This window comes from Drosophila navojoa, chromosome 5 (assembly GCF_054131105.1).
Source record: "Drosophila navojoa isolate 15081-1374.11 chromosome 5, UAZ_NAV_1.0, whole genome shotgun sequence".
NCBI lineage: Eukaryota > Metazoa > Arthropoda > Insecta > Diptera > Drosophilidae > Drosophila > Drosophila navojoa.
Window position 1 is genome coordinate 18,914,219 of NC_142893.1, and position 17,246 is coordinate 18,931,464.

General features: G+C 40.7%; 2 protein-coding genes across 2 annotated transcripts in view; one reads left to right on the top strand and one right to left on the bottom strand.

Annotated features, from left to right (window-relative positions):
• Positions 1-17,246, bottom strand: part of tei (irregular chiasm C-roughest protein teiresias) — a 197,188-nt gene that overhangs the window by 59,731 nt on the left and 120,211 nt on the right. The window lies entirely within an intron of this gene.
• Positions 8,708-9,549, top strand: LOC108654949 (uncharacterized). The gene is made up of 2 exons (XM_018106568.3): positions 8,708-9,117; positions 9,189-9,549. The coding sequence occupies exons 1-2, from the start codon at positions 8,888-8,890 to the stop codon at positions 9,283-9,285; spliced, it is 327 nt and encodes a 108-aa protein (XP_017962057.1). The 5' UTR covers positions 8,708-8,887; the 3' UTR covers positions 9,286-9,549.

The following is a 17,246-nucleotide window of genomic DNA, read 5'->3' on the forward strand; positions in this document are numbered from 1 at the left end:
CTCGCTCTTGCGAGCATCATGTGTGCTTGTGTATTTTATGCTGTGCCTGTGTCGTCTGTTTGATAAATTGCATTTAATGGTTGACGCCAATTAAGAACATTTTTGCTGCTGCTCCACAATTTTGTTGCTGCCAGTTGCCAGTTGCCAGTTACCAATTTCAGTTTGGCCCTCTCTCTTCTTCTCTCGTTTTGCTTTGTTTTCCTTTTGGCTCTCCTACTTGGCAGTTGCTTTCAATTTGGCAACGTGTTTAAAGTCAACTGATGAGCCTGGCAAGGCAACGGCCTAATAGAAATTGATAGCTTCGCTTGCCAGCAGCCATATATAAGCCTTTATCTCATTTCTCTCTCTTGGTCTCTCTCTCTCTCTCTCTCTCTCTTTGAACTGGCCACGTGCTTTGCTCATATTTCTCACTTCAGCACGCGCACATTACACAAAAAACATCACATTTTATCACATTTTATGCTCAACCTTGTTTGAGTCTTTCGCTCTATATAATAAGTAGTTATAATGTTACCGTATCTCAAGGTAACTCTTGGCTCTCGCATTATTTATGTGGCCTGCTGTGGACGTCAAAGAGGTCAAACGTTTGTTCTCATCAGCATTCAGGAAGTCAGAAATCAGTTTACAAAGCTAATTTAACTTTGAGCGCCAGAGAAATGTTTTCAGCTTGGCTACAAAATATCCTAAGAGAGAGTGAGCCATAGGAATCGATATTGTATTTTTTTTAATACATATATATATATATTATTTATTGAATCTAACTTCAGCTACAAGGGCATACAAGAAGATCTAAGATGATATATGAAAACAATTAGTTTAATAGTATATTAATTTATTTTAAAATTTATTTATTTATCTGATAATTCATTTATTTTTATTTGTTTAAAAATTAAAAAAAAAAATTAATATATATTTTGATATATAATTATTATTCAATTATATAATCATCATCATTATAAGATTTTTTTTAACATCAGTTGAACTAGGAAATGTTCCATATTTTGTTAGAGGACCTCTTTTAGATTTCGGTTAGGGTATCTCTGTGCTAGTGGACGACTAAAATTCACTTGGCTGTCTTAAAATACAGTATTCTCTCTTTATTTTTGTGGTACGTACGGCTGGGGTCATTAGGCGTGGCAGCACTTAGCGGTTCTACGTGCTGTGCCCAGTGCCAACCACAAATTAAGTATACGCCATGTTGCGCTGACTCCGAAAAGTATGCTGCAGTTTTGCTGCCTGCACAAACAAATGCTGAGACAACAAACCGACAGATGGACAGCCCGAGCAGGCCAGGCCAGAAACGAGAGGACGCGTGGTATCGCAGTGAACGAAAATGCCCGCAGTGTCCTGGTCTTCGCTTCGTTTTGTTTGTTGTCTGTTTGTTCGGTTGCGTGTGTCTGCAACTTTTGCTCCAGCATGAATTAAGCGCCAAAAATGTGCGAGGCACGTAAATAACTCGAGAGCAACGTTCGAGCAGCACGTGACCAAATTTCGATGGCAACTTTGTTGCTGCCGCTTTCCAAAATGCTTCCATTTTTTGCCACTCCTCCCCCTCCCCCTCCCCCTCCCCCTCCGCTAACCATTTTTTCAAGTAGACTTTTAGACGCTTGCACTCGACTTTATCATGTTTTCATTTCGGGCGGCATTGCCTTTTTAATTTCTGGCGATAGGGCTGGGTGGGTGTGGGCGTGGCTTTGCCACTTGATATACAATTTTTTATTTATTTGCATGCAATTTCTTTATTTTTTTGCCGCTGTTGTTTGTTGCAGCTCGTCCGCTTTGCCGCAGCGCCCAAAATTAATGCAAATAAAACGAAGCGTAGGGCAATAAAAGTTGTTGTAGCGATTTGTTGCTGATGTTACTGTTGCTGTTGCAGTGTGCAACATAATTTATTTACTTTTGAGTTGACTTTCCTGCTCTGAATATACTCTGCAATAGCAGGCGGTCGAGGGTTTTAAAAGTCAGCAAGGGCAAATTAAATTGATTATAAAAGAATATTTCCTGGGAATTACTCAAACAACTTTAGTAACTTCCATAAAATAAATTTCTTACAATTTAAAAATAGTTTTTTCTTTATCAATCAATTGTTCCTTTTGTTTACAGAGTATCCGCTAGTCGTTAGACTTGAAAAGTATTTTATTGGCGCGTCGCAGGAAAAGCGCAATTAAAATGATAATTTCACAGTGTCGTGCCACGCCCCATCTCCAACTTCTGCTCACATAGTGCAATGGAGGAGCAGCAGCAGCAGCGGCAGTAGAGGGACCATTGCATTTCGCACGTACTGTGAATTATAACCGTGCCGCATAAAAGTATGCTATAATTTTGCGCTTAAATGATGCGTGCTCAGTGCCTGCGGCCAACCCTCATGCTCTGCCCTCCTCCTCTCCTTCGCTCCGCCAATTCGACGGCCATTTGGCCAGAATAGTTTTTTCCTTCATTTCTTTTTTTGAGCGCTCCACCGCATCGCAGCCTCTATTTGAGCAGCCATCTACTCCCCTTAAAGTACCTTCAGCCGAGTTGGCCAGTCGCTCCCGCCCGTCAGCCCTTCAGCAAATTTTATTGCATTCCTAGCACTCGACCATTTTTTATGCGCTTTAATTAATTCGCCTGGCCAAAAACAAAAAACAAAAACGAAAAAAAACCAATGAAAACAAAAAACAAAGCAAATCTTATTAACTTTGGCTTTGCCTTTGCGTTCCGACTTATCTGAATGCACACAAATCCAATAAGACAGACGCTCCCATAAAAATCAATAATCAATGTCGAAGGGCCACCCCGAATAAATGAAGAAATAGCCGTAATGCTTTGCTTATTACCTTCCAATTCATTAAACGTACCACCAAGCCGACGTAGTCCCAACTCCAGGGCTCCCTCAGCAGCCAACCCCAAGCCCTTCGCCATCCCCAAACCCTCTGGGCAGCCCTTTTCACTTAGCGTTGATGTCGGCCAGCAAATTTTTGCTTTTTGTTCGTTTTTAATGTGTGCGTGTGTGTTGGAGTGTATTGGTGTGTTGATTGTCTCTACGGCTCAGTAGATATTTTTCCTTTCTTTTACTTTTTTTTCGGGTACGTTCTTCCTCTTGGCACTTCTAACCGCCGTACATTGACGCACTTTGTGGTTCAGTGGCTTAAATAAACATGGATCATGCGAAGCCGAAGACGAAAATACGAAAAGCGCATGTATGAGAAACTATTTCTTTTTTTTTTTAAGAAATGCGAGCTATTGGATAAGGAATAACTTGAAAAAAATGTAGTAAAAGTAATTTAATAAAATTTAATAATTTTTTTGCTAACAAAAGTCTAGTTAGGTGCAGACACTCTTTCGATAAAGCGTTTCCCTTGGATTATGTAAGGATAAGCTTATAGAAAAATATATTATATAAATATATTTAACAAAAAATAACTTAATAAATAATTTAAAAAAATATATATGCATATACTCTGAATATTAAGGCTCAATTAAACAAAAAGCTACTAATTGCTGATGAAAAATTTAATTGAATTAAGAACCAGTTTAAACATGAATCGAGTTCGAAAATAATTGAAAGCAATTAAAACATAATTACATTAAAATGGCTAAGCATTGAAAAAAGAGGTTGCACAAAGAAATTCAATTTATTAAAATTTGCATAAAATAATCTTAAAGTATTTCATAAAATCTATTTTCCTATTGGCATAATTTTGCTAGACACTGTAGATTTCTCGTCACTCTTCGAATTTTTCCATATACGTATATTTATTCTTTTCGTCCACATTTCAGCTCAGTTCAATTTAATTCAATAAATCACACGAGTGGCTCGTCTTCTAAGTAAAATATCCAGACACTTGGTTACACACACACACACACAGAGGCATACACACACGCACTGTTATACAAACAATGGCGATTTCGGTGCTTTGAACCACGTCCAGTCTGGGATACTCAATCATTTTTACACTCAGTCTGGCAGGCTGGCAGGCTGACAGGCCGTTCGGCCAGCCGGTCCGCTGCTTTCCTTATCAGGCGTAAATAATCACAAACGTTGGCTAAATAATAAATACATATATGGGATATACTTGGTCATACGTGTTTATGTATATGTATGTATAAATGTATATATACATGTATACATCCCTTATAGACGTTGGCCGCCCCCTCTGCCCTTGCGGCCCAATCAACTGGCATTAATAGCCTGGCGCAGTGAGGCACTTATTCTGGGCGACTGGAGGCCGTTTTTCGTGCGGCATGAAAAATGATGCAAGAGCCGTCTGAGCAGTAGGCATTAAGCGCGGTCGCATTTCCAAGCAATACGAAAATAAATATTAAATAATCATTTATTTTCACAAAAGTTTGGTTTTCCTCTTTTCTCATTGCTTCTTTTTGTTTTTCCCTCTGCCATATATGCTCGCTCGCCAATTCGTTTCAACACGGGCCCAATGCGTGTTGTAGCGTAAGAGGCGACAATTTCTTTTGCTTAATGCCTCGCTGCGGCGCCTGTAAAGCAGGAGGCGGAAAAATCATACCATTTGCTTTTTCCACTGCTCTTTTTAAGGCTGTGTGGGAGTTTGTTTAATGCTTAATGGCCTCAGGACATAATTACCTTTTGCGTCAACTTAAATTGTACTTAACGAAAGATTTTATTAAGAATAAATATGTTTTAAGCACAAAAAAAGAAAACAAAAACAAAACGGAGAACTTTGTTAAGGAGTTATTGTTATTGAATTGTTGTTTAAGACTGAGAATAATCAATGTGACATATAAATATATCCCAAATATCATAAAAGCTTCAGTGTGGATTTTAGAACTTAATCTTGAAATGAAATTAATTGAAAAGTTAAATCTAATTAAATTTATATTAATAGTTTTAAGCTTTGAAAAGTTTACTGATCTAAATTATGGAAACCTTAATTCAGTCTTATTTAAAATATACATATTCAACGAAACCATATTATTATATTTTTTTATAATCAGAACTCCAAGTGTAAATTTTTTAATTAGTTAACAGTTTTTAAAAATTTCTTTAGCACGAATTACATTTAATCCATTTTATATTTTTTTCTGAACTTTAAATAAAACAATTTGTAACATTCGTCAACACATTCCCCCATTCCACAGCCAACATTCCGCCGCAAAAACCAGCATGGAAATGTGTGTTAAATATTATGCAAAAGTTGCAAATTGCGACTAAAAAGGCATTCGTAAAATTGCAGAGGGCAAAACATTTTAATAAACTGTGCTCATACATCAAATGGCAGGTAATACACACACACATATGTACACACACACGCACATGCACACAGCAGTCATGGCAACACCTAAGGGCAGATGCATGCCAACACGCACACACACACACACATACTTGCGCACGTAATTGGCGGCAAAACAATTAGTAAAATTTCACAGTTCACAGTAAACGGTGTCTGTATTAGAGTGTGCGTGTGCATGTGCATGTGCGTGTGTGCATGTGTGTGTGTGTGCGTGTGAGCTTCAAATATATTTGTACACAAAATTGCACATAACAGTATGCAGCAGCAAGTAAACAAAAAAAAAAAACGTCTGACGAGCTGCCTAAGTTACAAGTTGAAGAGCAGCTGGAAAACTGGAGAGCTGCAGAGCAGCCGAGTGGAGTCGGTGGAGTGGGTAGAGTGGGTGGTGCCGGCAACAGTTGTCTGCTGTGGGACAGACTGTGCCACTGTGCGGCAATCTGTCAAGTGGCAAAAGCCAAAGCATTGCAACTGTTGACACACTTTGCCAATTGCAGCACTGCTGCTGCTTGGGGCGGGGGAGTGGGAGGCGTGGCTGCAAAAACATTTTACTCGTTGCTGGACCCGTAATAAATTACCGTAATTTCAAAAACACTTAGTGCATGTGGCTGAGCGATTGCTCCAGCATGTGTGGGAGAGCGTTAGCGCATGTATGTGTGTGTGTGTGTGTCTGTGTGTGTGTTGTGGAGCATTAGCATACGTGCACACTTTTTTAAGCAGCTGCAAAGCATAGGCAAGCGACGTGTGGCAAAAGCAAAGGAATGTCGCAATTTCCGTTTGAAGCGCAGCAACTGGCAAGTTGCAAATGTCATACAAACACACACACACACACACACATATGCCTGCATACACCTGACTGTCAGGCCTGGCCCGTTGATTGGCTGTATAAGCTGCAAAGACGCCGTAGACCCACAGAATAGGAGCGAGCTGCCTTAATGGAAAAGCTATGCTGCCTGTCACCAGCTGCCACTTCTCAGCTAACTATGTATAGATGAAAGAGATCCTTTTGTAGAAATGTTGCATGCGTCCTACTTATAGGCGCTGTGGCAGCGCACTTATTAAGCTGGCATGCATCAATAAATCAAATTTATTGAATAAATAAAAGATTCATTTAATATATTTCAATAGTTGGCAAAAGATATGATATGATTGATTTCTATTTATAATAATATTCAATTCAATATATAATACTCTTTTATTATATATATGATGTATAAATCGATAACGATTGATATGATATGCTTATCATAATCGATAACAAATTATTTGATATTTCCTTTAGTCAGATAAAAATTTTAATTTAAATTTACATAATGAAAAAAAATACAATCGATGGCAAAATTTGATATCCTGTATTTATATAACATATTTCATCATCCAAATCACCAATCGATAACAGAAGATATAATATGGATAGCATATCTACCTAATTAGGTAAATTTGCCAGCCAACAGACATTGAGATAATGTTAAAGAGCACGTAGTATATATACCGATGCCGCATGCTCTGGCTAGGCAGACGCGAACGACCTGCAACTGGAGCGCCGAACTTTAAGGTCTGTTACGAGTGCAATTCAGTTGGTATTTGCTGGGCCGTTTCGAGTGGACAGCAAATCAGAGTGTGACATCGAAACGTCTTCAATTTGAAATGACGAGGACAATGGGCAGTGACTGAAACATGGTCGTAACACGAACGGGAGGAGAAGCAGCAGCAGCAGCAGCAGGAGCAGCACCAGCTGTATGGACCGCGAGGCAAAGGAATAGCGAACGGATATGAACTGCAAGTGCGCTGCTGACTGTCAATGGGCATGTGAACGGGAGAGACGATGCGATGTTGGGGACGAAGGCTACATCATCGTCATGCCGACGTTTGTTGTTGATGAGCTTGTTTTCGAGAGTCCACACACACAGCAGGAGCAACAACAGCAGGAGGTGGACTGGCCACTTGACGCTTTTACTAACCTTTTCAACTTGTTCAAACAAGTTGGCAACTTCATTCATTTTCTTGAAATGCTCGTCGCGTGCACTTGCCTGGCAGGAGTAAAAGCAGGAGTAGGAGCAGGAGTCGGCGGAATGGCAGTAAGTCGCATCATGTTGCTGTGCCCCCTGTTGCCGCATGTGTGTGCAACAGTTGCAAGCACTTCAAAGCGCTGCAGTTGAGCCACCCGCAAATATCAAGCATACGCCCCGAGTAACAGGCTCAACCTGCATTCAATTTGCTGTCAACAATATTGGCTGCTGGCTTGAGGCATGCCTTTTCGCTGCTGCTGCAAACATAACTGAAATGATGCGGAAAATTGTGTTGAACTGCTCTGGCGAAATATTTTCCACTGAGCTGATGGATGGACTTATACATATATGTACATATATATAAAAGGGAAACAAATTTCACTGGCATTGCTGGCCAACTAATTCCCATGTAAAGGCGTTTTCATTTTGGTCTTTAAGTATTTAATAACGAGTCAAAATCATTGTCTTTAAGTAGCCCTGGAATATCCCCAAAGCTGTCGTTGGCCTTGGCATGGCCCCGCACATGAAAATGAAAACAATTTGCCAGCCAAGGGCAATAAAGATGCCGCATTGAAGGGGCTACAAATGTCTGATCATCTGGTCATGGGAGTGTCATGGTGTGTGTGTGTATGTGTGTGCTTTATATGGCGCTGTGTGCACATGTGCCTCTCATTGGCGCTTTATTGTGATGTGCACACGAATATTTATCCCACAGTCTTTGCCTGCTGGCGCCTTCGTTGCTCCTTTCTATTTGCCGCCTTATTTGTTTAGCCCTGGCATTTTATTTTTACTGTTTATAAGCTGACAAAATTGTTTGGCTGCTCGTTGACGCTGTCGTCGTTAAATGATTTTCCTCTTGCTTTATGTTAACGGCCACACTGTGCGGCTGTGTGTAATAAAAAAGGGCCGCAGCACATAATTGGCTCGAGCCACTGGCCGAAATTCGGACTCGCCTGCTTGGCCATGTGAGCCACCCACTTAAGAGAGATTGTTTTCAGTTTTCAAATGGCTGCTTTTTTTGTTTTTGTGTGGCCAGCATCAAAGCCGAATCAAATCAGCTGCACCCACACACACACACACGCACACGCACACGCATTTTGGAGAAAAAACATTCGGTTTTGGCTTTGCATTGATAAGCGCTGGAAGCGTTTTTTCAATTTCATGCACTTGACTGCGGCCGCTGGGCACTCGTCAAAAATATTTAAAAAAAAGGCAACAAATCCCCCGATTGCTAGCCACCAAATCCTGCCCAATGGACATTTCCTCATCGCTGCTCGCATTGCGTAAGCAAATGCGAATCTCCTACAGAATTCCGGTCCCTCCTAGAGTGGACGTTATGTATGTGCATTTTTCGGCTTTTGTCTCGCGCTTCGCTGGCTTTAGAAAATACCTCCAAAAAATACAAAAAGCAAATGAAAAATGATTTTTTGTTTTGTAAAAACTGTGTCAACTGCCTTTGTTTGTTTTTCGCCTGGCAGGCAGGCCCCTGGGCGGCCTATGTCAACTGATATTAGTTTTAGTTTTTCTTCCACATAAATTTCGGTAAAAAAAAATAAAAAATAAAAAAATAAAAACAAAAAAAAAATCTAAAAGACCAAAATATTTACTCAACAAACAAAACAAAGCCAACAAGAAATGGCCAACACTGGCACGCCCAGGGCAGCCTCCACAGATGCAGACGCTTTGGAGCTGCAGCGGCTGATCTCCCGCAGCTACAAATCGATGAACAAACTGGTTCACTTCTACAATGGCCAGCTGCAACAGGAGCTGAGCTCGCTGATGAGCTCCATGCAGGAGGAGCGGCTACCGGCGCGCAGCATCAGTGAACATAGCTCGCAGCTGACGGAGGCACTCGACCTGAAGTGGTGAGCCAGGCCAGGATATATCTGATGTATATCTGATAGCAATTAATAATTATTATTATTGCCCATTACAGTTTGGCTGGCTTCAATAGGCTAAGCCATTACGTAATGATGCGGCCCAGTTGCAGCAGTCTCGATTTGCATGGCACGCCCTCACTGAGGCAACTCTAGGTACAGCAGAACTGATTCATAGAGCTGGCACACGGCATACGGCTCGCAAAGAAATGGCTTCGAAGCGCTTTGCAGCACCTAACGAGCTCTTGCCCATCCGCTGACGCTTGTTCACTTTGTAAACGAGTTTTCCATATGAGTAAATCATTTTATTATCATAGCATTTCATCAATTTAAGCGAATAACACACTGTTCTAAATATTTGGGCTATAAAATGTTTGCGTTTATCCAATAAAACTAAATAAATTACTGTTGAAGTGGAAATCAAGCATAATAAATAAGTATGTTTAATGAATATATACAAATTGTTCAAATATCAACATTCTTGGAATGAGCTAAGCCAAAGTAAAGCTCAATAATAAAATGCAATTAAATTTCTAAATAAATTGTAAATTGACTTTCTTTACGTATAAATGTAAAGTTATTCTCTCTTTGAATAGTTCAAGTGCTCTTATTTAATATATTTATCTATTTTTAGTTAGTCTAATATGCATACGAGCTGGCCTTTTTGGTCTCGTCTGGCCATGGGATCGTCATTCATTCTATGAACTTAATTAACATGCTGGCGTTGCCAGACGTAAGGTGAGCCTACAGGGCAGACATTTTTATGGCGCATTGTTAACGCGCATTGCATGAGCCACAGAGCACACACACACACACACATAGACATAAGGCGCAGCAGGAGTAGCAACAGCAGCAGCCGCAGCAGCAGCTAGGAGCCGACTGGCAATACAATTTGCTGTGACAAATGCGGCCATAAACAAAAATGGCGACGCCGCCATTTTCTAGTGCAGCGACAAAATGGCTGCCAGGCTAAAGTGCCAGGCGCTGGGCGAGAATTTCATTTGGACGACCTTTTATGGAATTTATCACACGCGACCCTCGTCTCTGACAGCGGATTTCGAGTGCAGTTGGCTCGCCAGCTCCCCAGCCCCCCATGCCCCCGCCCTTGGTAATGAAATTTCGCTTTGGCAATTACGTGTAGCCCAATGGCAATTCGAGATGTCGCTGGGTTACGGCCACTAAGCGCTGAGCATATGTTTAGGGCAGTTAGAACAGCTCGAGTGGACGCTGCACAAATTGTGGGCTAAGTAAGCGACGGGCCGACGGCCTTGGCCCAAGCCCCCAAATCAATTTCGTTGTGCGTCAGCGACAAGCGGAAAACAAAGCACCACAAATTCATGAAAAACTTGGGAAAATGAGTATGAAAACAATACGAAGAATGCGGCGTGGAGCATAGCGCATCCTAAATACCCTGACACTTGATGAATAAAAACTTGCTATAATATCTATCTCTATCAATTTTGATTCTATAATAAATATTTAATTATTCATTTCAAATTATAATTAATTAGGATTTAAGCACTAGCAACTGGGGTCTTCGGCTTATAATTAATATAAATTCATACACTCAGTTCAACCACATTTCCAAAGGGATACTCACATTGCCCTCAGCAAGAGTATTAAAGTAGATTTTGCAAAAATATTTTCATGGCTCGCAGCTAAAATGTTATTAAAGTCAATAACATCAAGAAGAGCACAATATTTTTTATGGGGCTCCTAGCAGAGTCGAGGCTAAAGAAACTTTGCCAAATATATAGAAAAAGAGCTTATAAATAAAAGCAAATCGGCGACAAAAAAAAAAAAAAGAAAAAAGAAAAGCCATTGGCTAATGTCGAAGCCATAAAGATATAAAAAATTACATCTAAAAAAATTTATTTATTTACATAAATTACGCAAGAAATCGAAAGAGCAACCAGCTGAATTTAGATGACAGTTAAGGACATCTATTTGAACAAGTTGGCAGCACCAACTGTCATTCGGATTGCTTTTGTAAAGCAATCCACTTTTGCATTGGCAGCTCTAATCTAAACTGTCATCTTATCAAATTGAAGGAGAGCATTTGTGTTTGGGATTTCGAAAAGTTGCAATTATGGAAGCTAAAGTGACCGAAGAAGAAGAAGAACCTAAGCAACCAGAGGATCCCAGCGAGAAAGAGTCACCAGAATTGTGGGTTGCCTGCCTAGCGACGGGAGACAAAGCTTTATATGATATTACGCTAAAGCTCGCAGGGCTAACATCGCTAGAATACCATGGCTCGAAAGAAGCGGTGGAGCGCAAAGTGAATGTGGCCATCTTGGCGATGGAGCGCGAACATCAAAATCGACCGCTTGAGCAACAGCTCATGGCCGAGAAGGAGCTTCCGGAAGTACTGCACACACTGGCACGCATATATGATATAGAAAAAGGCTGCTTTTTGGAGAAGCCGAAGGCGGCGGAAGGCGTGCCGGAGTCGTCGAAGCTGGGCGAGGTGCCCGTTGTGACGACGGAGCTAAAGACGATGGGGGTGGCCCAGCAGCAGCAGCAGCAACCGCAGGCACAACAGCAGCAGCAGCAGCAGCAACAGCAGCAGCAGAAGCAACAGCAGCAGCAGCAGCAGAAGCAACAGCAGCAGCAGCAGCAACAGCAGCAGCAGCAGCAGCAGCAGCAGCAGCAACAGCAGCAGCAGCAACAGCAACAGCAGGGGCAGCAGCAGTACCAGCAGGCACAGCAGCATATTCAGGAGCAGCAGCTGCTGCAGAGTCAACAGCAGCAACAGTTCAAACAACTGCAGCAGCAGAATCAGCAACTGCTGGAGCAACAGCAGCTTCAACTGCAGCAACTGCAGCAACAGCAGCAGGAACAACAGCAACAGCAGCTGCCACAATTCCTGCAAGAGCAACCACCGTTACAGCAGCCATTCATTGCTCCGCCATTGCCGTATCCTTTGGATTTTCCAGTTCATTTACAAGCCGTTGTGGATCCTCAAATGCTGGCCCAGTCATATGCACGACACCCAATTCCGCGACCACTTTCCCTGCATCAACTACCACGTCCAGCACCTTCTCCTGCTCCTGCTCTAGAGCCGATGGGTCCGCCGAGACTGCCGGTGCCGCGCCGCAATGAATACACTTATCATCGAAATCAGCCAGCTGGCGGCCGATATCAAAATAGATCGCGTTCCCGATATCGTGATCCCCCGTTCGGGCCACCGCCTCGCCAGCCGGTGCACCGCCAGCCGCTATACGCACCGCCGCAGCGCCAGCCGTCGCATGCTCCTCGATCGATGCGCAGGCCCATCGTTATTCTGCCGGGTGAGCTCACCAGCCTGATAACTCTGCACAATGTGAAGTTCGTGCTGCAGGAGCTGTGCTTCGTGCCGACGTCTACGATAAGGCGCTCGGATCAACGGCTGCTGGAAGAGGTGAATGTGGTGCGCAGCGTGCGAGGCGAACAGCAGCACTATCGAGTTGTGGACAGTGTGGCCGAGCTGACAGGGGAGGACTGGTATCAGGTTGTGGCCGTATTCGTCCTTAATCCCCGACAGCAGTTCATTGGCTGGCCCAATTCCGACCCAGACACCATCTGTCGCCGGTATTGTGCCTTCCACTTGCACTATAAGGGCAAGCCGCTTGATCCGGATCTGGAATCGTTGCGGGTCCATATACTGAGTCTACCAGAGGATGACCGCAGTCAGGACTCCGTTATTCTGATGCAATTTTGGCGCAAGCTGGATCAGTACTTGGACAACAGGAATCGACACACGGGTTTTGGCCGTCACAACTAAGTTGAGTTGTGGAAATGGAGCGCACTTAACACACATATCGTCCGATAATACGTAAGGATATAAAATCAATAAATGAAATTGAATAAACAGGCCCTCAGTCGACTGGCAAAGACAAAGACACATATACAATGTATATATACACATATACAGAGGGACGATTGGGGGTGGGGCTGGGACGGTTTATCTTGATGTTGACGCCGATAATAAAAAGTGTACCAGCAGTGACGGCGCATCAGAAAAATATATCACGTAAGTATAAAAATCATATAAAAACGTTGCGAAACTGCAAAGTTGGCGAAAAAATTAAGAGCACAAACAAGTCAATGGAAAAGAGCAGAGATACAGAAAAGGAGGCAGCGAAAGAGAGGGGAGGTAGGTCTGATAAGATAAGCCTGGGTGGAGTGGAATGAAACGCACGCGTGAGACAACAGCTAAATGGCACACAACGGAGCAGTTGTCTTATATACGAGAATAAGCCTGCGTGTGCGTTTATATACTTATATAAGTCACTGTGAGCGTCCCATAGCACAGTGGGCAAATAGAGTGCAGCTGTGCGTGTGTGCGTGTGTGTTGATAATAGAGCTTAACACGTCGCATAGAAATCACTGGTAAAGTGAAATTTTTATATTTAAAAAGTGCGTGGCCAGCTGTAGACTGAAGCTAGATAAATCGTTATAAACTAGTGCAACAGCGGGACGACATGTGGCATGTGGATAATAAGCAGATAAGCTCAGAGCATATAAATGATAAATATTATTAAAAGTTGCGTATAGAAATGAGCTAACTGTGATACAGATTTATATAAATCCATTCATTTTTATATATACTATATATATAAATTAAATTTATTATTGATTGGATATAAAAATAAAACTTTAATACAGATTTTATAATATATATTATTTATAGGTATTAAAAATTAGCTAAGTGCAAATGTATATACATATAGATATAAAAATAATAAATAGTAAATTTTTAAAAATTAAATATATTAAATTTTGGTAAATTTTACAAATTGCAAGGCAAAGGAATTTCTATAAGTCTGTAAATTATTAAATAAATATTTTACGTTTAATTAATGAACTATAAAACGGATTTATATTTGGCCAATGAATGAGTTTCAAATTAAACAGTGATAGATACATACAGTTTAAAAAATAAACACAAGAGAACAACTTAAAAATAGTTCTGTGCTATAAAATATAGTTAACAAATATATAGCAATACTAAATGGATCAAATATATTAATAATTAAAATTTGAATATTAGTAGAAGTCAAAAGCTGTCTGCTAAATCTTATATTAAATCAGCTTTTAATTGCAATAACGATATAGTATCTCAACTATTGCTTGGGCTAGAGTGTTTTACAAATTTTAAAATATTTTCGTTACACATCGCTAATTTTGGCCCCACTGTACAAAGTACCCCAGCTAGCAGTAGCTAGTTAGTGAGGAGCAACAGTCAGTTACGGCTGCTTGGCAATCGACTTCTTTTCTAACAGATAATTCGATGACTTACGCAACGTGTGTGAGACAAAGGCAGGTTGAGTTCAAGTCGGTGGTGCGAGTGGTTGGCCTGCGCGTGTGTATGTGTGTATGCGTGTGTGTGACTGACTGTGTGTAAATCGAGTTTGTCGCCAATATTCAATTTTGTAAATTGAAGCAAAGTAGTAATAAAAAGTAAAACGAAATCGAATTCGTGCCAGCTAAGATAAAAATGTAAGCACATGAGAAAGAGAGTGAAAAATACACAGTAGAAAATAAAGAAAAAGCCATATCAAATGTAAGGTTCTATTAACCCACAAGAAATTGAATAAAGCGTCGAAGACAATGGTGCAGTTTCGCCCTTTCGGGATAAAGAATTTTAAAACGAATTGCAATTTTACAGCCAAGGCTAATCGACATTGGCCAGCCATCGATTGACTATAAGTGTGAGATATTTCTTTCTCAGCTTATAGCTTAATTTATGTGCCTGGCAAGAAGTAGAAGAAGAAGAAGAAGCTGAACAAAGCACAGCTAAATTCTCAAATGCTGTTCACATAAATTTCGGCTGCAAATTTGCATTTTCAGCACTGAAGCGAACGAATATGAAGAAAAACAAGTGCAAATGCGCTTCGCATTACAATTGGGGATTGTGGCCGGGTCTAATGCACGTCCATGGCACGCCCACTTATCGCCCACTGCGGCCAACAAATGGCACATAATTCAATGCTCGATGGCAGCTTTCTCTGTGGCCCTTTGATTTGCTTCTTTATGCTCCAGTTTAAGATACATACACATACAGCACATACATACACACATACATACACTTATTTTCATGCTCGTTTTATGGCTTGAGCAACGCCCGCTCATCGATGGGCGTGGCACGTCGTCAGCGTAAATAAAATGGCGCATGAAAATCCAAAGAGCGCTTTTCCATTAAAAAACGCGACTGCAATCGGATTGTGGTGCCATCGATGTATCCAGTTATGGAGCAAGTCTGGCCAGAAACATCGACTATTCGCATTGACATTAAAATCCACAGAGAACATGAAGGACGCTGCGAATAATAAAGTATTTATCGGGGACGAAGTAATATTGTGCAATATTCTTTAGTTCCTTAATATTTATTACGTTCTGCTAATATTTAAAAACTATAAAAAAAAGATGTTTAATTTCATGTTGTATCTGTTTCATGCCTTTGGCTTTCTATTTAATTTTTCAAATAATTACCAACATTATTTTTTCTTAAGTAACGCTAAATTTGAGTGCATTGAAAACTTGCCTTTAACTTAATGGCTTTCGCCCATGCTCATGCGAGAGCGCAACTCAAATTGAATTGATATCGTTTGCTGGTATTACTTGTGACTTAACACTGATTATACACGCTTCAAGACATTTTCGCACTTACTTATACGATAACGCATACAGATACCCATGCATAGATGTGTGCGTGCCTGTGTGTGTGTGTGTGCACTTACTTACTTATGCCAAGCGAAACTTTTACTTTATACCCAAGCGAGAACTCAGAACCGGCAACCGAGAAGCGAGAAGCACTTTTAGCTACCATAAATCCCCATGCTTCGAAAACTTTAAAAAAGTGTGGATAAAGTTTGTAGCCCGTATCAAAAATAAGAGAGAAAAAAAAGAAACTCAAAAACAACATCAAATTGTTAAGAGGAAGACAGAAACCTGTAAGAAATTCAGACTCGAGAGCAATCTCTCTCTCTCTCTCTCTCGGTCCCTCTTACTCTCCCTCCAGCTGAGCTGTTGTTGCAATTGTAATCAAAAAATAAACTTAAAGTGCGCGACATAAATCGAACAATCAAACCAAGCAGAAAATCATATGAGATTTAGTTTACCGATGCAGAGATTCCCACAGAGGGGAAAATTGAAAAGACAGACATTTAATTTCGGATTGAATTTAGCTGAATATTTCATTTTCATTTTTTATTTATTTTGTAGAGTCAATGAATCAGAATCTTTCTTAGTCAGATTACTAATATTATTGATTATTGATTATATAAAAATATTAGAATTGTTATTTAATTTTTATAAATTATTTTACAAAATTAAAAAATATCATATATATATGAATATATAATCTTAAAAAAGAAGTATATACTTTATTGAATCTTGTTGAGTATTTTACATTTTCAGGCTTTTAATGAAACATAATCTTCCCTACTTAGATAGTTTATAATATAGAAGAGTTTTCTAATTAATGTTTTCTTATCCCTCGCACTTTAAGTGTATTACAGGGTATTAAGAAAGAGTATCATCTCATATTGAACACACACATCCACATACCTGCTGGCATGTTAATATACCATACCAAGGTAAAATCGCGGCGACACTTTGCTGACTACGTCTATAGCATGGGAAACCAGTCGAAGCCAGTCGCACCACACGTACAACCACAATGAGCAATGCAGCAATGGCTGGCCACCATTTGGTGAGTCTTTGTTCAGTTTTGTTTGGCTTGTTTTGGCCAACGCCCGCCAATTGTTGGCCATTGATTGCGATGGAGCATTGAATGCATTCGCATTCAGATTGACAAAGGCGTGTGGAGGTGCATGGGGCGACTGTGGCTTATGAATGGAAAGTGAGGGAAAGGCACTCGACATATGGGCAGATTTTCGAATGCATGTTTATGGCGTAATACAATTATCGCTGGAAAGCTAAAAATGCGCTCGGCAAATGAATAAAAACTTTTGTGCAAATGCAGCTACAGAGAGCCACAGCAACAACTACAACAGCAACAACAACTCGAGCCCTTAATTGCAGTTCGCCCATGGGTTTTACTTATAAACAAGAGCGGCCTATCGTTAACGAGCTGCCAAACAAACATGGGGATCCATTTACATTACAAGTGC

Excerpts from the sequence above, each read along its gene's own strand:
- LOC108654949 (XM_018106568.3), top strand. The coding sequence starts at position 8,888 with ATGGCCAACACTGGCACGCCCAGGGCAGCCTCCACAGATGCAGACGCT. Across the intron at positions 9,118-9,188 it reads GAGGCACTCGACCTGAAGTG|TTTGGCTGGCTTCAATAGGC; the intron begins GTGAGCCAGGCC and ends TGCCCATTACAG.